The following is a 24,165-nucleotide window of genomic DNA, read 5'->3' on the forward strand; positions in this document are numbered from 1 at the left end:
GCACTCATGACGTAATACGCAGGGCTCCTACGGCTACAAGAACGTGATGACGAAAGACGCTTCCTCTTTGCCGCATCTACTGCGAGGTGAGCTTATGTCTGTTTTCAGTGGGTCTTGGGAATCTGAAGCCATCGGCTCTGGGAAAGCCAGCGGCGCCGGTCTGGCGCTCGGAGGCTTTATCCTGGCTGTTCCCCCGCGCGGCGAGTCCTATCTGGATTTGGCGGCATTGGCATTCGAGCTCTGTCCCGGCTATTAGGCCTACCTCCGCCCCTCAGCCCTGCCGGGATGGCGCCTGGCTGATAGGGCTTCCAGGGTGGCAGCGGGTCGGAGTTAGTCTGTTGGGCCTCGTGACACCGGCTTGCTGCTCGCAGGCCAGCACGCACGGGGCGCCTCTCCCGGTTGGTCCACCCGTGACCTCCCCGGGATTTTTGCCTGCCGGTCTCCGATAGATGAGAAACTCTGGGCAGGGTAGTTTGGGCGAAACTTGGCCCTGCTCAGGTCTTCTTACCCCGAGTGTTTGTGTTTCAGGATGAAGACCATTCTCAGCAATCAGACTGTGGACATCCCAGAAAATGGTAGGGGACTTGATGTTAGTCTTTTTCTTTCGCCTTTACTACGCGCTCTGTCCCCGGCTCCGCCGCCTCACCAATGCGTTCTTTCCTAGTGGACATCACTCTGAAGGGACGCACAGTTATTGTGAAGGGCCCCAGAGGCACCCTGCGGAGGGACTTCAACCACATCAATGTAGAGCTCAGTCTCCTCGGAAAGAAAAAGAAGAGGGTAAGGTTTTGTGTGTGTGTGTGTGTTTTTGACATCTTCATTCCTTGTTTTGCAAAGTTGTGCTTTAATAACATCATATTTGGCTGCTTTAAAAATGACAGAATTGAGGTTTAATGTTTTAGCTGTAAATTTGGTGTCAAAAATTGTAGGTAGTTTCAGCGAAATTGGAGAACCAAATTTCTGAAGAGTGGACTATAAAGCTCCATGCTTGTCAGTGGTAGGTCTTAACTGTTGCAAGTTCCTCGGGATTGTTTTGTAAGAATCTTCGGAATCGGGCAGTAGATTTTTTTGCACTTAGCATTTTAGCTTTCTAGAAGTGAAGTGGGTTGTCGTTCCTTTGTAAAATTGTGTACCTGTGATGAACAGTGATAACTGTTAATTATTGAGGGCAATATATATATGCTTTAATTAGGCCTAATGTTAGAATGTAGAGTAATTCTCTGGGTAAATGGACTTTTCTTCCAAGTTACTTATTATTGGAAAGAATCTGCTAAAGTTTTTATTTTGTTACAGCTCCGGGTTGACAAATGGTGGGGAAATAGAAAGGAACTGGCCACAGTTCGCACTATCTGCAGTCATGTACAGAACATGATCAAGGGTGTTACACTGGTAAGCAAATCCATCAGACAACTTTTTAAGGGGTGGCTGTACTTTAGGCAGCATTAGTGTCTACTGTAGGGAATAAATTATGCATGTGATTTACTGAAATTTCTGAGCTCTAGAATGTGGGAAAAGGTGACCTTAGCAAAAGTGTTTACTTAGGGTCTCCTTTAAGTGTTTAGGGTTAAGTGGAAAGACCAGATGGTCTTAGTGGGGCTGATACTGTTTTTCACACAAAATTAGATTCACAATTCGAGGGTGTGTTTTGTTTTGCTTTTATTGAAAATTGTAGCACATTGGGTAGGTTTTGATTTATTTATGGTATGCCTCTCACCGCCAAGTCCTCTGGATAGGGATAGGAAAAGATGGATCTAATTTCTGAGCTCCCTGTTCATTTCCCTAAAAGCATATTTGATATCACTATTCTCCTTCCAAATCCCTCTCCCCAGCCTTTAAAATAAAATTGATGCTTCTGCCTTTGCTGAAATGCTTTTCTTTTAATTCTGTCCTCCTAGAGTACACCTGATAATGGCAACTTGTCCTGGACTCCATTACAAGCCTATCTTGCCATGTCTCCCTTTGTTTACCCCTTGCTCCTAACCTAATAAGTTCCTTGAGGGCAGAGTGCCTGTCTTAATATCCTCAATTCTTGCCATCTGTCCTACCTTAATGACTAAGTAAAGGTTAGTCTAATGTCCAAGGTAAAGGACTTGGGGTTTCTTATTAAAAGAAGCTAGCGTTGATTGCTGTGGGCACAAGAGGTAGTAAAATAATGCTTCCTAATGTAGTCAATAATGTGATAACTATGGTGCCAGGTGGGTACTGGAAATATTGGGGGACACTTTGTAAAGTATATGATAGTCTAACCACTATGCTGTACACCTGAAACTAATACAAAATAATATGTATGTAAACTGTAAGTGAAAAAATACGTAATGCTTCCTTAAGGAACTTTACAGTCCAGTGAGGAGACATTGGAACAAATGTTTGTGTATAAAATTTCTGTAAGGCTTGGTTCAGGTGACAGTTATAAAACCTTGACAACAAGTGCTATGTGAGGACTGTTTCATTTTTAAATTATAAGTATCCTACAAATTTTTAAAACTGGATTTCTTGCCTTTCAAATTTCTCAGCATTGCTAATTGTTTACTTAATGTAGGGCTTCCGTTACAAGATGAGGTCTGTGTATGCCCACTTCCCCATCAACGTCGTTATTCAGGAGAATGGTTCTCTTGTTGAAATTAGAAATTTCTTGGGCGAAAAATACATCCGCAGAGTTCGGATGAGGTCAGGTATGTGCGTACCTTCTGGTGGTTCAGAAGTATTTCCTTTGTACTTGTGAAGGCTGGTAGTTTGGGTTAGCTATGAATACAACCAAATTTATTTTTCAGAATTGTCTGTTTTGATGATGCTTATAATAACTCTTGGTGTTTGTTAAAGGCTATATACCAATTGTAATTCCTGAAGGCTTTTGCATTGGAGTAGTTTGCAGGGCATGGTAGTTGTGTTTAATTTGCTCTGCAAACTGAAATCCTAAAAAAGACCATTTGAATAGTGGTTAATAGCATAGAATACCTAGGTTCAATTCTGAGGCCTCACAATCAACCTTGGGCCAATTATCTCTGTAACTCAATTTCCTTATTTGTAAAACTGGTAACATCTCACAAGCTAAAATTGAAGTGCACTTAGAGCAGTTCTTTCCTGATACATAATAAACACCGAATCATTAGAAAATTGTGTATTAATCCTCACTCGAAGATAATTTTTCTGTTGATTTTTGAAGAGAGTGGAAGGGAGGGAAGGGTAAAGGAGGGGGGGGGGGGAGGGGGGACTATCGATTGGTTGCTTCCCGAACCAATTGGTTGCTTCCTGAACCAACTAGACTGGGCCAGGGATCGAACCTGCAGCAAACTAGGTACATTCCCTTGTGCCCTTGATGGGAAACCCCAGATCATTATTCTTCAGGGTCCACACTCTAACCACTGAGTCACACTGGACAGAGCGTAGAAACTTAAAATTTATAAGCTCGGTGCTTTTTATTCCATTGGGGTCTGGAGGGATGGGAATACAAGCTTTATATTGCTAAAATGTACTAGCTGAATATCATCTTCTCTACTCCTTAATTGGATCAGCGTGTAACTACTATGGAAGAGATTCATTCAAGCAGGAACACAAACAAGATTTTTGGCCCAGATAAATTAGCTCCTGTAAAACCAAAACTTCTCTCAAGAGAAGTTTCATTTGGTCTGTGGAATTTTAAATGGAATAAATTGCTACTTGATTTAAATATTTTCTCTGCAGCCGAAACCGGTTTGACTCAGTGGATAGAGCGTCGGCCTGCGGACTGAAGGGTCCCAGGTTCGATTCCGGTCAAGGGCATGTACCTTGGTTGCGGGCACATCCCCAGTAGGAGGTGTGCAGGAGGCAGCTGATCGATGTTTCTCTCTCATCGATGTTTCTAACTCTCTATCCCTCTCCCTTCCTCTCTGTAAAATATCAATAAAATATATTTTAAAAAAAAATTTTCTCTGCAAATCTGATTGTATGTTGACGCTATGCAAATACCTTCTCCCCTTTTAGGCGTTGCTTGTTCAGTATCTCAAGCCCAGAAAGATGAGTTGATTCTTGAAGGAAATGACATTGAACTTGTATCAAATTCAGGTTTGTATGTTTATTATGCCTATAAAATTTTGTCTAAATATTATAGTTGAATATGTGGTATTCTGTTCATTTGGTGAGCTTTTTATAATTGTGGAAATTAAGAGCTTTCCTCAAAATATTCAGGTTTTAAGATGGGTTTGGCTGGTAAAGTAATTGCCTTATCTCTTATAGCTGCTTTGATTCAGCAAGCCACAACAGTTAAAAACAAGGATATCAGAAAATTTTTGGATGGTATCTATGTTTCTGAAAAAGGAACAGTTCAGCAGGCTGATGAATAAGATCTAAGGTAGGTTCTTACAGTCTCTTAAGTTTTATTACTGCTTTACTTGGGGGGCGGATCTTAATTTACTAAGACTTACTGAGTTATAGTGGCAGAAATGAAGAGTTGCAATCTGAAACAGTAAATTTGGCAGATAATAAATGAAATTGCATTTACATTTTAAAATGTGAATCTGTGTTTTAGATTTAGAGTATAACTTTTCTGGGCAAGGATTTTAATGGAGATTTACAGACATTTTTATTTCTTTTTACAGTTGTCCAGCTATAGAAACACCGAGATGCCGAATGATTTGTCACACTTGTTTGTGAAACTATAAAGATGTACAATAAAAGCCTTGTATTGATTTGGGACTTTTTTCTTAAACTGATCATTCTTTCCAACTATTTTACTAGTAAACAGTTAAGTTTCTAGTAAGACTTCATGGGAAGAGTGACGTCTTTTTTTTTTTTTGAAAGAATATCAAGGCAAGAATATACCAGTGACAGGCAACACTATGTAGCTGTTTATTATTGAATGCAGAATTCTGGGGGGTGGCCTGAAGGGATCTGATTTTGCAGAGGCATGAATTTGAATCTGAGGCAAGTGTGTCTGAATTATTTGTCTGTATACAAGTAACTTACTCTGCGAAGGGAAAAAAAGTGGTACACCCTTAGTAAGTATTGGGAGATGCAGTTAATTTGTGTTTATGATAAACACTAGAGGCCCGATGCACGAAAATTGTGCAAGGGGCTTGACCCTGGCAGCCATGGCTGCCTCGCGGATGCACCCACTACTTTCAGAAGGTGGTTTCTGCAGTCTGGTTTAATTAGCATATTAGCTCTTTATTGTGTAGGATAGTTGCTGTGCTCCAAGGTCCTCTCCGTGTTATCCTTTACCCTATACCCTACATCATCTATTTACTTTCATATCCTAGTCTTTGATATTTAAAAAACTGGTAACATTCCATAATTCTAATTTCATGTGTCACACTGCAAATATATATTGTTTGGTTTGATGATTATGATGGTTAGGTGTTTAAGAAATGGTAAATCGAGGATTTGCTTTGAAGTATTAGGTAGGATTGGGATAGGCATTGAATAGCATTTTAGGTGAAACAAGTTATTTCCAAGTTGATAATTCGTGGAAGCTAGATGGGGCTTCATTATACTATTCCTAATTACATAAAGTTTTGAAATTTTTCATAATGTAGAAATGAAACAAAAATCCCTGTATATTTTGCCTGGATTGGTGTAATAGACTTTTCTTTTTTTAAATACATTTTTATTGATTTCAGAGAGGAAGGGAGAGAGAGACATCAATGATGAGAGAATCATTGATTGGCTGTCTCCTGCATGCCCTCTACTGGGGATCGAGGCCACAACCCGGGTGCTTGCCCTTGACTGGAAAGGGACCTGGGACTCTTTAATCTGCAGGCTGACGCTCTATCCACTGAGCTAACCCAGCTAGGGCTGTAATAGTCTTTTTTTTTTTTTTAATATATTTTATTGATTTTTTTACAGAGAGGAAGGGAGAGGGATAGAGAGCTAGAAACATCGATGAGAGAGAAACATCGACCAGCTGCCTCCTGCACACCCCTCACTGGGGATGTGCCCGCAACCAAGGTACATGCCCTTGACCGGAATCGAACCCGGGACCCTTCAGTCCACAGGCCGACGCTCCATCCACTGAGCCAAACCGGTTTCGGCTGAAATAGTCTTTTAACTGGTTACTTTTGTTCCTCCATGTTTTCAGCAGCAGCCGGAATGCTTTTTTTTTTTTTTTTTTAATCCTCACTCAAAGATAATTTTCCATTAATTTTTAGAGTGAGCTGAAGAGAAAGGGAAAGACAAATATCGATGTGAGAGGAACACATATATTGGTTGCCTCTTGCACGAGCCCATACCAGGGCCTGAGCTGGGGAGGAGCCTGCAACTGAGATTCGTGCCCTTGACCAGAATCCAACCTGGGACCTTTGGTCTGCAGGTGGATGCTCCATCCACTGAGCCAAACTGGCTAGGGCTGGAATGCTTTTTTTAAACTCTGAACCTCCCCTTACCTTTTACACTGACTGAACTGACCTTTCTATCCAGTATTGCTGCACCTAAGGCTTCAAGTTGTCCTTCCCTTTGGAAGTTGTCTTTGGACTCACCAATGACCTGAAATTTTAGTAAAGCCCACCTTCACCACCCTATTGTGCTTACTCCTCACCCCCAACCCTTACCCTGTTTCAATGTAATATTTTACTTTGTCATGTATTGATTGTATGTTTTCTTGATGCTAGAATTTAACCTTCATAGAGGGGTGGGGTTCTATAGGGATATTTTAAGTACCTGGAACAGTGTTTGGCACATATCTGTTTGCCAAGTGAGTGGTACCCAGATTGCCAGGGAGGTTCAATTTATAAAGATTGAAGACAGTAATAGCAGTGGAAGTGTAAAGGAGATGTTTTGACAGGATTTCAGAAATGGATGTGAGGAAATTTTCAAGTGGCAATATTACAGAGGAATAGAGATGTTAATAGTGTGGGTAATAGACCACAGTAGCAGCTCTGAGAGTAAGTGGGATTTCTCCAAGAGTGAAGTGGATTGGTATGCAGGGTGAGACCTTCACTGGAGATAACTACTGGAGGTTGGCTGTAGCCAAGGTGTGATTTCCATTTCGTTACTTGGGTGGTAAATGAAAGTCGAGTTCTCCCTAAGGAAGTCTTTTGTATCTTCTGGGTCTTCTATGGATAAGCACTTGTGTATTGCCCCAACTTTGAGGTGGAAGAGTACATATTTTATAATGAGAAGTTAATCTGGTTGACACACAGCTTGAGAGTATAGGGGGAGGCAGTGTTGGTATAGCACCCAGTTAACATCAAACCCATTCGTATTCTACAATTCTTACAATTGACCTAATTGTTAACAATTTGGAATAAATTACATTGAAAATTAAACAGTTACAATAAACTGACCTCATTTTCCAGAAGCTCTTTAAACCATAATTATGTTGTGATATTTCGATATACATATATCAAAGACTTGTAAGTGAAAGATGGTTATATTGCATACACAACTGTAACAAGTTAGATTTTTAAGATTTATTTTCCCAAGTCTCAAAAACTTAACTCTAAAGATCTTACTCTGTCAAATGCTATCAACCATTTCTGATTGACCCTTTATGATTTTTAAATAAGTTTAGCTAAACCTAAATAGTAAATATAATTGGTCATGAGCCACATTAAGTACTTACCTATGGATAACCAAGATAAATTGTATTTTAATGCAATATTTTTATTTTTTTAATATATTTTATTGATTTTTTACAGAGAGGAAGGGAGAGGGATAGAGAGTTAGGAACATCGATGAGAGAGAAACATCAATCAGCTGCCTCTTGCACACCTTCTGGGGATGTGCCCGCAACCAAGGTACATGCCCTTGACCGGAATCAAACCTGGGACCTTTCAGTCCATAGGCTGTCGCTCTATCCACTGAGCCAAACCAGTTAGGGCTTAATGCAATATTTTAAAAATATTTTTATTGCCGTAACCGGTTTGGCTCAGTGGATAGAGTGTCGGCCTAAGGACTGAAGGGTCCCGGGTTCGATTCCGGTCAAGGGCATGTACCTTGGTTGCAGGCACATCCCCAGTGGGAGGTGTGCAGGAGGCAGCTGATCGATGTTTCTCTCCCATTGATGTTTCTAACTTTCTATCCTCCCTTCCTCTCTGTAAAAAATCAATAAAACATATTAAAAAAATATTTTTATTGATTTCAGAGTAGAAGGGAGAAGGAAAGAGACATGAATGATGAGAGATATTCATTGATTGGCTGCCTCCATGCCCCATGCTGGGTATTGAGCCCGCAACCAGGGCATGTGCCCTGACCAGGAATTGGAACTGACCTGGTTCATTGGTCGAAGCTCAACCACTGAGCCATGCCGGCCAGGCTACCTAAGGATTCTTAAATGGTGTTGAAATACTTCCCAAGTGGCAGAAAAGGAGAACTATAAGCATTGGGTTTGGAATTTGCATATTTGGAAGCATTTATGGCAAGGCAACAAGTTAGAAAAAGGACAATACATTTTTAAGCTCTAAATGTGAAGATATTTAAAAAATAGTTTGATTAATGGACTTGTAAACCATGAATACAAGGTACAAAGTAGAGACCAAAAAAGCAAAACCTAAACTTAGCTCCATTGTTATTCCTATGGGAAAATACGCATTTTTCAAAACTATGTTACAGGTTAAAAAGTTGGATCGAATTTCACCCTGGGTGGTATGCCTCAGTGGTTAGAGGGTTGGCCTGCGCACTGAAGGGTCTCAGGTTTGTTGCCTGGATTGCAGGTTCAATCCCTGGCTCCGGTGGGGTGGGGGCACATTGGGAGGCAACCAATGGATGTGTTTCTCACATTGATGTTTCTTTTCCCCTCCCTCCTTCCTTTCCATTCTATAAAAAAATCAATGGAAAAAAAGTTTGATAGAGTTTCTTAACTGGTACTTCCTATAAGACTATTCACTGGAGCTCTGAGGTCAGAATGAATCTATGTGACACAAAGGAAAAACCTGAGCCAAGTGATGAATTTAAATGCCTCTATTTAAAAAAAATCGACTAGTTGTGTATACCTTCAGGCCCACTTAGTGCTCATAAGAAAATATCAAAAATTCCTTGCATAACCTAAAAATAGCCACCGTTGGAGGAGTGGGTGCGCTGAAGGCAAGGTAAATAGACAAAAAGCAATAGCCAAAATTTACTATTTGAATTTGGCCAACCAAAGAGCAAACTGATTTCTCATTCCTTTGGCATTTGATCAATTGTTACCTCTTTATAGTATCTTTGAAACTTATTTATTGTCAATTAGAATCTCCTATACATAATTTGGCTTCTGATAGAGGAGGACCTGGAAAACAATTACAATTGCCTTAATTTAGGTTATTTTCCTACCAGGCCTTTTTGAACTGAAAAGTTTCCCTTTGACTTAAGAAAATCTGGCCCTAACCGGTTTGGCTCAGTGGATAGAGCGTCGGCCTGCGGACTGAACGGTCCCAAGGTCGATTCCGGTCAAGGGCATGTACCTTGGTTGCGGGCACATCTCTAGTAGGGAGTGTGTAGGAGGCAGCTGAATCGATGTTTCTAACTCTCTATCCCTCTCCCTCTCCATTCCTCTGTAAAAAATCAATAAAATATATTTAGAAAAGAAAAAAATCTGAATTTCTGGAGAGGATGGCTAGTGACTAGCTGCCGTGGTTATTTAAATGTTGACTAACAAAGAAAGAAAATGGGCATAATTGGGTTCACATGCAAGATTTATTCCTCCAACAATTAGAATACACTGAACAAATAAGCACAGAATTATAGTTAAAACTCCAAGTTTAGACTTAAGAATTCACTAAATCCCAGCTGCAATGTACAAAGTTGTAACTTATTCAGACTCCTCATTCTGAATTGCATCCAAAGAGTCACAGTTGCTAGGTCCAGATGTGGCTGCATTCTACATCTTGAGAGGTCCATGCATGCATGTGGTATCTGAAGAGTGAAGTTCCTCAGGAGAGAGCTAGTCTTGGGGAATGATACGGTCCTTGGTCTGATGACTTGACAAATAAAACACATTTCCTAAGTGTGCTAGATACGATTTTGTTACCACAAAAATCATGTGAGGAAGAATGTTAATTTGTCTAAAGAGAGTTGCTATACTGTGAGGTTGGGTGGACTTCTCTATCTTCACAGGCATTTTGGGTCTTGCTGTCCTTAATCTTATTAATTCCGATCTTTTCATGAGACAAGTTAATGGAGGTTAACATGTTATTTTTTAAAAATCATTTAATAAAAGGAGAGACCTCACAAAATTAGGTAATTTGTACTTCTATTGAGGAAAACGAAGGGATGTGCTTAGGAGTATGCTCTAACTGGCTATAGACAGCACTACCCTATTGTGTTTTTTCCTTCCATTTGAGAACCACCCTGCCACAAAGGGCAGAGCACCTTGTTACCGTAGAAGTGACAGAGTATATCACTGATCATCCAGTGTTGGTTTTAAATCTCTGCTATGGAGTCTAACAAAACAAAGTTGTACTTTTTCAAAGTAACTTTTTTATAAGTAGCTTGGTATTTATAAAAGAAGAATGATGGGAAACATCATTGAAGCAATGTATCAGATAATCCTCATAGCTTATTGTCTAGGTCAGTGATTTTTAACTGGTGTGCTGCAAGAATATTTAAAATATGCAATACCTTACTATTTAGGGGCACTGACCTCTTTTCCTTTAGATTGTCAAAAAGACAACAGCCAACACAATAGCTATCCAGTGTGAATGAATCACAATTACATTTTTTTTGTCAGATCAGCAAAAATAAATTTTTTGGTGTGCTACAGAATTTTAATTTTAATAATTGGTTTATGTGTGCCATGAGATGAAAAAGGTTGGTAATTGTTGGTCTAGGCAAAGCCTTTATCTTCAGATCCAAGAACTGAATTCACTGACATTAAGACACCTAAAGGAAAATTCATTTGAAACACAGAAGAGATCGATTGTCATCATCTTGACTACCACTAATATCTCAAATTTTTCTTTGTTACAATATAGGTATATCTTCTGTAAGTTATGAGTACATGTAACTGGAGTGAATTTTTAAGCTTTCTATCATGCAGGCAGAAGTAGGATCAGTTTAGCTAAGAACTTTCTTGTGGCCTTTCTTCAATGGTATGTGTTGTAAGTTCTTTGCTTTCCACAATTTTCTTCTCTTTCGCTTATGAAAAAAGATGATTGATAAAAGTAGAACCAGGGTAGAGAAGAAGCAACAGCCAAAGAATATCAGTGGCTTCTTCTGCACAAGAAATAAGCAGACAGTGCACTCTGTGTTTCTTTGAGTCTGACTGCATCTAGGACTATTGTTCTCAGAAGTGAAGCCACCGTTGCTGATCAGTTTGTTGTAAAACTGAACTGAGGATTTAGCCTTTAAGTCAGATGTGAAGAATCCAAATCTGGGTTTAAATTTTTCTTCAGTCAGTTTGAATGCATAATAGCCTTTGATTTTGACTTTATCAACCAGGTATGCTGAAAAAGAAAAATATCAGAAATGAACATTATTAACCATAAATGGACTATAACACACCTTTGAATAAGAATTTAGTTTTCATTGAAACAAGGTAAACCCATGCCCATAAAAAAGGGTGATTTTTCATTAAAGGTCTTTTTAAAAAATGTTTTTTTTACAGAGAGAAGAAGGGAGAGGGATAGAGAGATAGAAACATTGATTTGAGAGGAGCATCATTGATTGGCTGCCTCCTGCACACCTCCTTCTGGGGATCGAGCTAGCAACTTGGGCATGTGCCCCTGATTGGGATAGAACCAGTGGCCTTTGGTTCCTGGGTTGACGCTCAACTGCTGAATCACACGGGCCATGCTAAAAGACTTATATATTCTTTTGTAATTGATACAAAGGTGGTGAAAATATATACAGTTAAGTTTAAAAAAGAAATTTGAAGTAAAACTTTGATTTATAAATGACACAAACACAGCTGGAGGGAAAAGCAAATCTGAGAGTTGATGCCATGAAGGATTTAACTATCACTTGTTCATAGGGAAAAATCTTACCTATTTGGCCTGATTCCAAACCTCAAATGTACCCTGAGTGTTGCCCTATAACCACACTTGGTTTCCCCTAGTCACTCACTCTTTTTTTTTTTTTTTTTTTTTTAATGGTTTTATGGGGGAGTTATTTTTTTGTTGCTAATTTTCACTTGAGGATATTTTTCCATTGATTTTTAGAGTGGAAGGGAGGGGGAGAGACACATCGACTGGTTGCCTCCCACATGTGCCCTGACTGGATTGCGCCTGCAACCTAGGTATGTGCCCTTGACTGGAATCAAACCCGGGACTCTCAGTCCTCAGGTCAGCATTCTATTCACTGAGCCAAACTAGCTAGGGGTCCTCTATCATTCTTGCTTTGAAGTAATGACCTTCCGTACTTCACTGAAAAACTGAAGTGCTCAGGGAACTTCTTCAATCTTCCACAAATATCTACCTACCTACTGGCATCTGCACTTATATATTCTGCCTTCTTGTTACTCTGGTTGACTTGTCTGTGCTCTTGGAAGAGGCTGATTCCTCCACTTACACTTGAAGTTTATTTTCTCTTGCCTACTCAAGGACATTACTCCATCTGTTTTCTCATGTATCTTCCTTCACTATTGGATCATCTATATATATAAAAAGCCAGTGACCGGAATGACCAGTCACTATGTCGCCCACTGCAGCCAGCGAACTGGCCCGATCTGGGATGGGGCCACCTGGCCAACTTCCCAGGGCCCCTCCCTCTGGCCAGCCCCGCCCCCAATGGGCCCGCTCCACCCCAATCACCCCCCAGCTCCTCCCCACCGCCGGCCCTACCCCCAATCAGCCCCCACCACCTCGATCAGGGGTAGGGCTGGCCAGCCAACCACCCATGGCCCCTCCCCCAGGCCACTGGTCCCCGGTTGGCCCCCTCATTTGGGGGCGGGACAGGCCCCTCCAGCCAGCTCCGCCCCTCATCGTCCCCCACACACACACCAGTTGGGGGTGGGGCAACCAGCCGCTCCCCCCAGCTGGTCCTGATCTGCCCCAATCAGGGTGGACTGGCTGGCCATCCTCCCACCGTCTCCTCCTCCCCCTGACAGGCCTGGCCCTGATCTGCCGATTGGGGCTGGGCCGGCCAGACCCCACCTGTGCACGAATTTGTGCACTGGGCCTCTAGTTTCCATATAAACAGGCTGTTGGTTATCTTTTACAGCAGTAGGTCCTCTTCATTGATTTTTGCTGACTTCTCATCTCTGACCTCTGAATACTGAAGTGTTCCAGAACTCAGGCCCCCTTTTTTTCTTCCTTGCTCCGTGATTTCAATGAGACCTATTTTTAAAAATACCATCCATTTTTTTCATGGCTCCCAAATATGTATCTCAGCCTAGACCTCTCCACTGAAGGTGAGACTTACACCTATTAGCCTACTTGACATCTCTAATTGGATGTCTATACTAGACATCTCAAACTGTGCAACATCAACTCATTTCCAAAACTGCCTATTAGTCTCCTCTAACCTAGTAAATGGCCACTTCATCCTTTTTTTCCCCCAGTATATTTTTATTGATTATAAAGAGGAAGGGAGAAGGAGGGAGAATCATTGATTGGCTGCCTCCTGCATGCCCCACACTGGGGATTGAGCCTGCAACCTGGGCTTGTGCCCTGACAGGGAATTGAACCGTGACCTCCTGGTTCATAGATCGACACTTAACCACTGAGCCACGCCGGCTGGGCTATTTCATTCTTTTAATTACTCAAGCCAAAACCTTGGAATCATTTTTCACTCTTTTCTCACATGCAATCCTATTGACTTTACCTTAAAAATATACCCACTTTGCCCAGCCAGTGTGGCTCAGTGGTTGAGTGTCAATCCATGACCAGAGGTCACAGTTCAGGGCACATACCTGGGTTGTGGGCTCAATCTTCCAGTAAGAAGTGTGCAGGAAGCATCCCAATAGATGATTCTCTCATCATTGATATTTCTGTCTCTCCCTCTCCCTTCATCTTTCTGAAATCAATAAAAACATATTAAAATATTTTTTAAAATATATATCTACTTCTCACCATCTCCACTTTTTTTTTTTTTTTGGAGGTTCACTATGTTTATTGGCTAGTGTCTCAGGAATTTGACCATAACACTAATTTTCTCATGTGCACCCCAGAAAAATAATGCAACTTTTTCCTTAAAAAGAAAAATTAAAAATACCCAGTATTGTAAATAAAGTTATTTTCTCTTATTATGGATCTCCTGACTTTCTGCTTTCAAATGTAATAACAGTCCTAGTATTGCTTTAAGCTAGGAGGTGAAGGTCTGCTTCCATAGTTTGTACTAAATTAGGTCTAAAATTGGTAATGGGGGTGGGGTGTATTCCTTCATGGGCCAAGACTTAAGCCCTCAGGGATGGGTACCCATTTCTCCTATACATGAGCCATTAAGATAATGTTAACAAGGAACACATTTATAATGTGATATTAAAACGTTGGGTACAAGATTGCATTACAGCATGAGCTTAATTGTATTAAGTGTCTAGCAAGCAAAAGTCTATGCTTGTTTTGGGGAATGGGATTTCAGGTGATTATTTTTAAAAAAATACTTTTCTATACTTGCCAAATTTTCCATAATGAGCTAACACTGTCACTAAGGAGCCTACCCTCCTCTTTTAGTTTTGGTAATCATCACCAGAGGATATTTATTTTTCCCATTGTTTTTCAGAGAGCGTGGGAGGGAAGGAAGAAGGGGGAGAGAGAGAAACATCGGCTTGAGAGAGACAAAGACTGGTTGCCTCCCGCATGTGCCCAACAGGGAATAGAACCTGCGACCATTCAGTGCGTGGGGCTGTCACTCTAACCATTGAGCCCACCGGCCAGGGCTCCCCTCCTCCTCTGTTCACAGTAGCTGGGAACGACATACTTCACTGTGTCTGAGACGGCCCGCGAACCTCACCTTTCCTGGCCTCCTGAATGTATTTCTCTAAGTAGTACTTTCGGAGTTCGTCATTTTCCAGAGCTGGGTCATCAATGCCATTGGCTGTGATGTAAACATCCAGGTCTCCATAGTTCCTCCGGATCCAGCTCAGCACCTTCCGCTCTCCCCAGGGCAGGACGGCCAGGCGGGTGGGGGAGCTCAGGCAGGTGATGTCTTGCAGAAACTGGACGTCCCTGTCCGTGACGTAGTGGCTGCCGTTCTGGCGCGCGTGCATCACGAACCTGGTGGTGAAGTGGTTCAGGGCGTAGAAGTCGGCAGCGCCCTTGACGAGCCTCCTCTCTTCCTCGGTGAACTGAGGCAGCGTGGAGCGCGAGAGCCCTTGCCTGTTCTTGAAGGCGATGTACTCCCTCATGGCCAACGGGTAGTCCCCGGTCCTGAAGAGGGGTTCTGCGAACCAGGCGATTTCGAACTGGAGGAAGCGCTCTGCCGCCTGCCTGTGCGAATCCGCATAGGGGTTGGCGGGTTCCGCCCAATCCGAATGCAGAGACAGAGACACCAACCCGCGCTGTGCCGGCCTGTACTGCCGGTCGTAGAGGTGCCAGGCCAGGGCGTGGGCGATCAGCAGGTTGTGGGCTGCCCTGTAGGTGTCGTTACTAGTGCGGTTGTAGATGTCACTCAGTCGGTTGGGCTCGTTGATGGTGATCCAGAGCTTCACCAGGTCCCCCAGCTCCTGGAAGCACAGCCCAGCGTAATCCTGGAAGGCCTTGGCCATCGATGGGTTCAGCCACCCCCCGCTCTGCAGCAGCGGCGTGGGGAGCCCTAGGTGGGCATGAGTCGGGTAGTACAAGGTGACCATTGGGGAGATGTTGAGCTTCAGGCCCTCACTGACCACACACCTGTAGTACCTCAGAGCTTGTCGGTTAACTGTGGACAGGTTGCCAGTGGGAAGGACTGAGGGCCAGTCCAGAGCAAACCGGTAGTAGGTGACTTTCATCCTTGCCAACATCTCAACCTGTCTTTTGATGCTGACAAAATCTGTGCATTGACCTGGCCGTGTTTTCAGCTTCACTCCTTCCACTTGGTGCAACAGCCTGTTGCCTGTCACATTCCACACATACAGGTGAGGATCGGTGAACTGTGGGGAGGAAGCCACCAGCTCTGGCTGTGAAAAACAAGCACATTCAGGTCAAGTACACCCCGGTGGACAGGCTGTCAGCATGCATCATCTGAGAGGGAGGAGGGCCTGCTCTTATTTTGCCTCTCACTGACAATAGAGAAGATACATGATGAGTATGTCCTTTATAATGACCTGTGTGTTCCAGCTGTTCTGGTGATGTCATGGAAAAGGCCTGATGGATGATCCTCTCTTCTAGCCCTTGAAATTTCCTAGGGAGACCAGAAGACTTAAGGAAGGAAGCACACCTCGGAGGGCTTAGCTTGGAAAATAAGCTGCTTTACAGAAAACCCTGAGAGGCTGTTTTCCAGTTAATTTGTCCTAGAAACCCAGGTCAGATGATGGGGTCTCATGTGATTTCATTCAAATGCATCAGGATATTGGCTAGGTACTCTCATTTGAAAAGAATCATGAAAGATGGACCCTTTAAACACTGCCATAAATGGAAGCAAAGTTAAAATTCCAGTGCAGAGGATTTCACTGAGGTCAACACTTTGGATTAGAGGAGGCTAGTTGATCCCAGCCAAAGTTCCTAAAAGAAGCCTGTGTGATGGGGTAGAGAATGATCCCTTGCATTTGCTGAATGCAAATCTCTAACACCCTCTTCTATTTGAAAAGTCAAATGATATCATCACATGTGCATCATTGTATTCTCCCCACCCATGTGCCTGTGAGAACATAGCATTTACTCATCCACCAGGAGAACACTGAACACCCTCTTTATGCAAGGTACTTGGATACCAGCAGAAAAGACAGTAAAATACTCCCCAGAAACTCCCAAGTTGACTCTTTGATCTGAGGGTGTCTCGTTCCCTACTCCTCGCAAGGAGATAGCCCTGGACTGTCTTTGAAACTCAGGTTTGGCAACCCGGTATAGTGACCGCTCAATCTCTCTCAACTTACAGATGTGCTGTGAGGAGTCAGTGACTCTGGGAAAGTGCTCTGTCAACTCTAAAGCACTGTACAAACATAAACTAGACATGACTTGGATGTAGATTTCCCTGGTTGCAATAATTGCCTGTTAGGCTAAATTATAACAGAAGAGGGCTTAAGAAAAAACATTTCCAAAATCAAGATTAATAAGAGAAAGTAAAAGTTGTGTTTTTCTTTTTTTAAAATGACTTTTTTTAAGTTCTTGTTTTAAAGTACTTTTCTCCCCATGGCTGAATTTAAGTGCACCTGGAAAAAATGATAATTAACCTTTGGTAAATATTTTCCCTCTAATTGTTTTCTCATGTGTCATTTTTCATACTCTAATTACGAAACCATATCACTGCTCACTTGCCATCTGTCAACCAGTTATCTAGAACATTAAACTGAGAGAACATTGATCAGGTGAGCATGAAGTTAAATCTGTATATAATTATTTGAGTAAAATCCTCCTAGCCTAGATGGCCAGTTTCAGTGTCTTGAAACGTCAGAGCATCCTGGTGATGATAGGGTGTTTACAAAGGGCAATCTTGCCATAAGGTAAGGCAATATTAAATGAAAATGTCTTACTTTTAAAAACCTCCAGAAAGCATTAGTCTTAGCAAGTGGTGTGTGATTAATCTGCTAACAGATCTAGTTAAAGATAATGCACCTTGATCTCAACCCTAGCTCCCAGAGCTTGGTTTTAAATTATTCCCCACTGAAAGGATCCTGAGCTTTGGAGGAATATGGCTTTTTTCAGGCCTGGGGCAGGAAGAGAATGCGGTGATGCTGGTACATCTTGTGCCAGAAAAATAAGGAAGTGCTTAAGAATAGAAAAGGAAATGTCAAAAAGACAGGAGCAGCTTAAAGGGGTCCCATTGGCCCAATTTGAGCATCAAAAGGAATAACGAAACAATGACAACAATGTGTTATAACACACTGAATTAAAAAACACAAACACATAATAAATGTAGATGGAATAATCTAATTAGAAATTTGCCATTTTGGCCCTGGCCAGATAGTTCAGTTGGTTAGAGTATTGTCCCAATATGCCAAAGTTTTGGGTTCAATCTCAGGTCAGGGCACATATAAGAATCAACCAACAAATGTATAAATACGTGGAACAATAAATCGATGTTTCTCTCTCTCTTTCTCTTCCTCTCTCTCTCAAATCAATAAATAAAAACAAACAAACAGGATAAATTCACCATTTTGCAGTTTACAAAGTATAATTCAGGCAAGATTCATGAATCATTATTAAGACCATTGGGTGAAATGCTGTTAGGGAATAGGATATTTATACGGTCTCAAATCACCATCAGATTACTTTTTAATTACAAATGGAAAAGATACCTTTCAGTGAAGAGATCTGGCAAATGCCACCTGAACCAAGAAATCTGGTGACGACTGTTTCAACTAACATCTTTAGGAATGAAACAAGCTGACATCGTGTACCCTCTGATGTGATACGCGTTATCTATGTACTATTATGTCCAGAAATGGTTAACTGAATCTAATAAAGGAACAATCCTCCTAGCCTAGATGGAAATCAGAAATCCATGAGACATTCTATAAGCAACTGGCCTGGACTCTTCAAAAAAGTCAATACTGTGAGGTTGGGGGGATTGCTCTGAACTAAAAGAGGCTAAAGATACATGAAAGCCAATGTGTTACCCTTGTTTGTCATCAATTAAAAAAAAATCTATAAAGGACATTTTTGGAACATTTAGGAAAATTTGAATATGGATTGTACATTAAATGATATTGAATCAATACTAAACTTTCTGATTTGATAACATTATAATGAGAGAGAGAGAAAAAGTAAATGTGGCCACATGTTAACAGTCAATTTGTCTTGATGAGGGGAATATGTGTGTTTATTATACTAGTTTGAAATTTCTCAAAACAAAACGTTGGAGGAGGAAAGAATGCTAAGAGGTGGGGTGAAGGGGTATAAGGTGGGGATATGTGGGAGTAGGCATAGTAATTATTTATTTTCATTTTGGGATGTAAAGCTTTTTTAAATTAAAGTACAGTTGACACAATATTATGTTAGTTTCAGGTGTACAACTAGTGATTTGACATTTGCATACCTTACGAAGTGATCACCACGAAAAGTCTAGTAACCATTTGTCACCATACAAAGTCATTGTGACATTGTTGACTGTATTCCCTATGCTGCACATTGTAGCCTCCTCCCTTATTTATAATGAAGTTTGTACCTCTCAATCCCCTTCACCTTTTTGCCCATCCCTCCATCTCCCAACCCTCTGGCAACTATCAGTTTGTACTCTCTCTGAGTCTGTTTGGTTTTTGTTTGTTCATTTGTTTAGTCTTTTAGATTCCACATATAAATGAAATTATACAGTATTTGTCTTTCTCTGATTTACTTCATTTAACACAATGTCCTCTAGGTCCATTCATTTTGTCACAGGTGGCACAATAATATTCTTAAAATGATACTTTCATTTTGTCAATCTTCCTATAGAGACATCTAGTTTTTGCCAACACAGCATCTATTCATACATCCTCTGGCTGAAATGTCAGAAAGCATCCTAATTTTTCTTGGCAAACGATTCACCTTCACTCTTAGTTCAAATTCAAAGGGAGCTGACTTCTTTTTTTTTTTTTTAAATATATTTTATTAATTTTTTACAGAGAGGAAGAGAGAGGAGAGGGATAGAGAGCCAGAAACATCGATGAGAGAGAAACATCGATCAGCTGCCTCCTGCACACCTCCCACTGGGGATGTGCCCGCAACCAAGGTACGTGCCCTTGACCGGAATCGAACCCGGGACCCTCCAGTCCGCAGGCCGACGCTCTATCCACTGAGCCAAACCGGTTTCGGCGGGAGCTGACTTCTTGCTGGGCTGCAGGTGTGAGCATGAAACCCAGACCGAGTTGACTGCAGAATTACTTCCCCTGACCCAAGTGATCAGCTCTTGAGACTAGGAACAGGGTCTTTAGGATGGGGCAGACATTCACATCACCAATCAATGTGAAACAGATGGAGGTCTTCAGAAAGGGGAGGAGGAAATTGCAGGTTGGGTCATGTACAGGCAGGAACTCCTGTCTCTTTCGGATCTCTCTTTGCTAGGCCTGGAATTTTGAAAAATATAAACCCACTTGAAGTGGCAGGGAAGAGATGGCTGTCTGACTATGCTGTGTGGAGGAGGAGACAGGAAATGGGTAAGTAGGTGGCTCTGTAGGGTACACGAGCTGAAGGTGAGTCACTGTGTCTGTGTGGTTCTATGTATCTTTCTCCTTTTATCACTTCTGAGCTTTTACTAAAGTCTTGTTTAAATATTGACAGGATTTGAGATTCATAACCTGTGAACACTGCCTACTTATGGTTTGAGCCCTTTTGTCTGGTCCCATCTTTGTACATCTTGTCTTTCCATATGCTTCTGGAATACAGGCAGTAGTGTGGTACTGTGAAGTCTTATAGTGGTCAGGAGACAGATCTGGGGAACCTGGACAAATTATGTAACTTCCCTAAACTTCAGTTTCCTTGCCTATAAAATAAGGGGTTTAAGATTAGCTAAAGACAACTTGCATACATCTAGGTCAGTGGTCGGCAAACTCATTAGTCAACAGAGCCAAATATCAACAGTACAATGATTGAAATTTCTTTTGAGAGCCAAATTTTTTAAACTTAAACTTCTTCTTTTGCCAATTCTTCAAAATAGACTCTCCCAGGCCATGGTATTTTATGGAAGAGCCACACTCAAGGGGCCAAATGCTGCATGTGGCTCGCGAGCCGCAGTTTGCCCACCACGGATCTAGGTAAATGCTTGGCACATAATAAGGGCTTAAAATAGTTGTTATTATTTTGGAAAAAGCACTCTGCCTCTGGGGGGTTGAAGGTGGCCTGTTTGTTCTGCCACTGTTTGTGTTACCTTGGGCAAGTCACTTCGGTATCGATTATTAATTGATATATCTCACTTTCCTCATTCATAAAATGAAGGATTTGGAACAGGGGTTCCCTAAAGTCTCACCTGGTTCTAAAAGCTGACCTCGCCCTAGCGGTTTGGCTCAGTGGATAGAGCGTCGGCCTGCGAACCAAAGGGTCCCGGGTTTGATTTCAGTCAAGGGCATTTACCTGGATTGCAGGCTCCTCCCCGGCCAGGGCCCTAGTCAGGGCTCGTGCAGGAGGCAACCAATCTATGTGTTTCTCTCACATTGGTGTTTCTCTCCCTCTTCCACTCTCTCTGAAAGATCAATGGAAAAATATCCTTGGGTGAGGATTAACAACAATAAAAGTTGACCTTATTCATTCACTATGTATTGAACATGAGCTTCTCTAGTAAGGTATACATACAGCAGGCAGCAAAGCCTCAAACATCTCTCCCCTCATGCGGAGAAAGTTTGCATTCTAGTGGGGAAGACGGGTGATAAATAAGGAGACTGTGTGACATGATTACCAGGGGTTGGGCAGGGGGGAGTGGGAAGATATTTGTCAAAGGGGACACTTCCAGTTATAAGATTAACAAGTACAGCATGGTGACTATAGTTCATAATACTGTGTTATATACTTGAAAGTTGCTAAGAGAGTATGATTTTTTTAAAATATGTTTTTATTGATTTTTAGAGAGAGAGGAAGGGAGGGGGATAGAGAAATAGAAATAATGAGAGAGAAACATCATCGATCGGCTGCCTCCTGCACACCCCATACTGGGAATCGAGCCTGCAACCAGGCATGTGCCCTGAGCAGGAATTGAACTGGTGACCTCTTGGTTCATGGGTCCATGCTGAGCCACTGAGCCACACCGTCCTGGCAGAGAGTATATCTTAAGCGCTCTTACCGTGAAAAGAAACAGAAATTGTTGTGCTGGTGTGGAGATGGTAGCTAACACCTTGGTAATCATTTTGTGATATATAAACGTATCAAATCAACAAAAGCTGTATATCTTACACTTACACAATGTTGTTATATCACTTATATTTCAATAAATATAACCTGGAGAAGGAGGAAATGTGTAAAGTCCATAATATGCTAGGGAGTGATGAGTGCTATATGAAAGAAATAAAGACCTCATAAGGCAAATTACCTAAATCTATCAAACAGCAGGAATGACTTAAATAAAGGGCCACTTAGTAATTTGCTTTTGGCAAAACAAAAACCTATAAAATTTTCCCCCTATAACTTTAACACTGCTCACAAGTGCCTCTCACAAAAATAACTCAGTTATTTCTAAACTGGATGCCCCTTGAGGGCAGCCTCTCTGACTCCTTCACCAAGTTCTCCATCGTCAGTCCCGGCACTCACAAGGCTCTCGGGAAGCCGTCATTCTTCCCTCCCTTGTCCTTCCTCTTCCCCCAAGTTCCCTTCAGAACCTCCCAGTAATCGTGGCATTTGATATGGTCTGACAGCTATCTCCTAGCTGCCATTGAGTAAGTGAAATAAAATATCGTATGCTATTGTCCCACCTTACAGTTAAGTAGCCACTTACCTTGAGGACAGACTCAGTGACACCCCAGGAGAAGTCGCAGGGAAACTCACCCCGCACATCGGATGTGGACTCTTTTAGAGTGAAACCATTTTCTCGTATGATCTGTTTATAGTAATGTGCTGAGGACTTGGGCTTTCTTTCCTTTTGTTTGCTATTAAAATCCACATAGAATAATCCTCGACGAGTGGTGTAGCCATCCTGCCATTCAAAGCCATCCAGGAGAGACCAGGCAGTGTAGCCAAACACTCGTATTTCATCAAACCTTATTGCTGCAGAGAGAGAGAGAGAGAGAGAGAGAGAGAGAGAGAGAGAGAGAGAGAAAATCAGAGATGTTTGGAGGCCTAAAACACACTCGTTCATGTTTATGGCTTCACTAACACCAGGCCAGGGGGACGGTGTGTTGTGAAACCAACCTTTTGCCCAATTTCTAGGCCCATTAGATCAAATAGAAAATTCATGTTTATCCTTGAAAAGCAGCACTTATTTTTTTCCATCCAGGATGGTCCTCCCCCAGCAAGTGAACCACACAGTCAAAGCATCAACCTGAACATTTTCCTGAGACTCAGTGTGCAGATCTGTGTCAGAGGGCGTGGTAATTCCCAGAACTCGTTGGGACAAATGTCTGCTTATGACCAAGAGTTTCTCATTTCAAGCTTGGGTTGGTTCCCGTTTGTGGACAAACTATCTTCTATGAAACTGTCCTTCAGGGACTGAAAAATTAGCTTTGAGAATGAACATAAGTGGATGTAAATATAAGGAGGGGAAAGTCGTGCAGTGATGTAAGAGAACAAGCACGCACTGGGCTGAGGGGCAGGGGAAGGGAGGGTACTGTTGGGCAAGTTTCTTGACTTTAGTTTCCTCATTTGTAAACAGAAAAGTTTGGAAAGATGATCTCTCAGGGTCTTTCTAACTTTACAACGCTGATTCAGTGACTTTTAGAATTGGGTAAACCTGAGATATGACAATCAACAGCAGCAATAAAAGCAACCAAGACTCAAAATCAATCAGGAACCTTTTTTTTTTTTTTACTAAAAGCTTCCATTTCTCTCGTAGAAATGCCTCACTTCTGCACTTTTGATTTTTGTTGTTAATCCTCACCCGAGCATATTTTCCCATTGATTTTCAGAGAGAGTGGAAGGGAGGGGGAGAGACAGAGAGAGGGAGAAACATCAACGTGTCTCACATCGATTGGTTGTCACCCAGGGCCAGGGATCGAGCCTGCGACCGAGGTACATGCCCGTGACCGGAATCGAACCCAGGACCCTTTACTGTGGGCCGATGCTCTCCAGGGGTCCTCAAACTACGGCCCATGGGCCACATGCGGCCCGCCGAGGACATTTATCTGGCCCGCCAGGGCGCTGCCTGTCCTGCTTAGCAGCTCACTCGTCCCAGGCACGCAGTGCGCATAGGAATTTGTTCATAGTTTTTTTTTAAACTATAGTCCGGCCCTCCAACAGTCTGAGGTGCAGTGAACTGGTCCCCTGTTTAAAAAGTTTGAGGACCCCTGCTCTATCCACTGAGCCAAACTGGCTAGGGTGCATTTTTTGGGTTTTATCACTGACACCCTTTTTCTAAAAGGCAGAAAATCCTGACCAAGAGATTTCTTTGAGATCACTGATGTTTGAAATAAACACATTTTATCAGGCCCTGGTTCTAACCCGTTGGTATTGTAGGGCACTGGGGAGAGGTGGAATAGTAACGCCTGGGAAATGACACCCTTCTGCCCACGGACATGGCGTTGGGCACAGGCCTTCTGCTCCAGAGACACCATATGCACGTGCTTGTGGCTGGGCACGACTCGGTTCCATGCTGCTCCTTCCTGCAGGTTGGGCAGCAGGCTCTGGCTCTTCCTGAGGACCCTCCCTG

The 24,165-nt window shown here is 42.2% G+C and overlaps 2 protein-coding genes across 3 annotated transcripts in view; one reads left to right on the forward strand and one right to left on the reverse strand.

The window, feature by feature from the left end:
- The first annotated feature begins 26 nt into the window (after positions 1-26).
- On the forward strand, positions 27-4,671 carry RPL9 (ribosomal protein L9). 2 transcript variants are annotated; one of them, XM_080677035.1, is made up of 8 exons: positions 27-86; positions 529-575; positions 665-780; positions 1,294-1,389; positions 2,540-2,672; positions 3,961-4,041; positions 4,213-4,327; positions 4,575-4,671. In XM_080677035.1, exons 2-7 carry the CDS (start codon positions 530-532, stop codon positions 4,317-4,319), a joined length of 579 nt encoding a protein of 192 aa, XP_080533161.1. In that variant the 5' UTR covers positions 27-86; position 529; the 3' UTR covers positions 4,320-4,327; positions 4,575-4,671. The 2 variants fall into 2 exon arrangements, with proteins under 2 accessions (XP_080533161.1, XP_080533162.1); XM_080677036.1 differs by having other exon boundaries at positions 82-398.
- Positions 4,672-10,643: 5,972 nt separating this feature from the next.
- Positions 10,644-24,165, reverse strand: part of KLB (klotho beta) — a 34,855-nt gene continuing 21,333 nt past the window's right edge. The window contains exons 3-5 of the mRNA XM_080649692.1: positions 22,300-22,568; positions 14,779-15,922; positions 10,644-11,333 (exon numbers count right to left, since the gene is read on the reverse strand). Coding sequence (XP_080505818.1) covers positions 10,945-11,333; positions 14,779-15,922; positions 22,300-22,568 — 1,802 coding nt within the window. The 3' untranslated portion in view covers positions 10,644-10,944. The remainder of the gene's footprint in view (positions 11,334-14,778; positions 15,923-22,299; positions 22,569-24,165) is intronic.

Source organism: Plecotus auritus, assembly GCF_963455305.1.
Source record: "Plecotus auritus genome assembly, chromosome: 1".
Lineage (NCBI taxonomy): Eukaryota > Metazoa > Chordata > Mammalia > Chiroptera > Vespertilionidae > Plecotus > Plecotus auritus.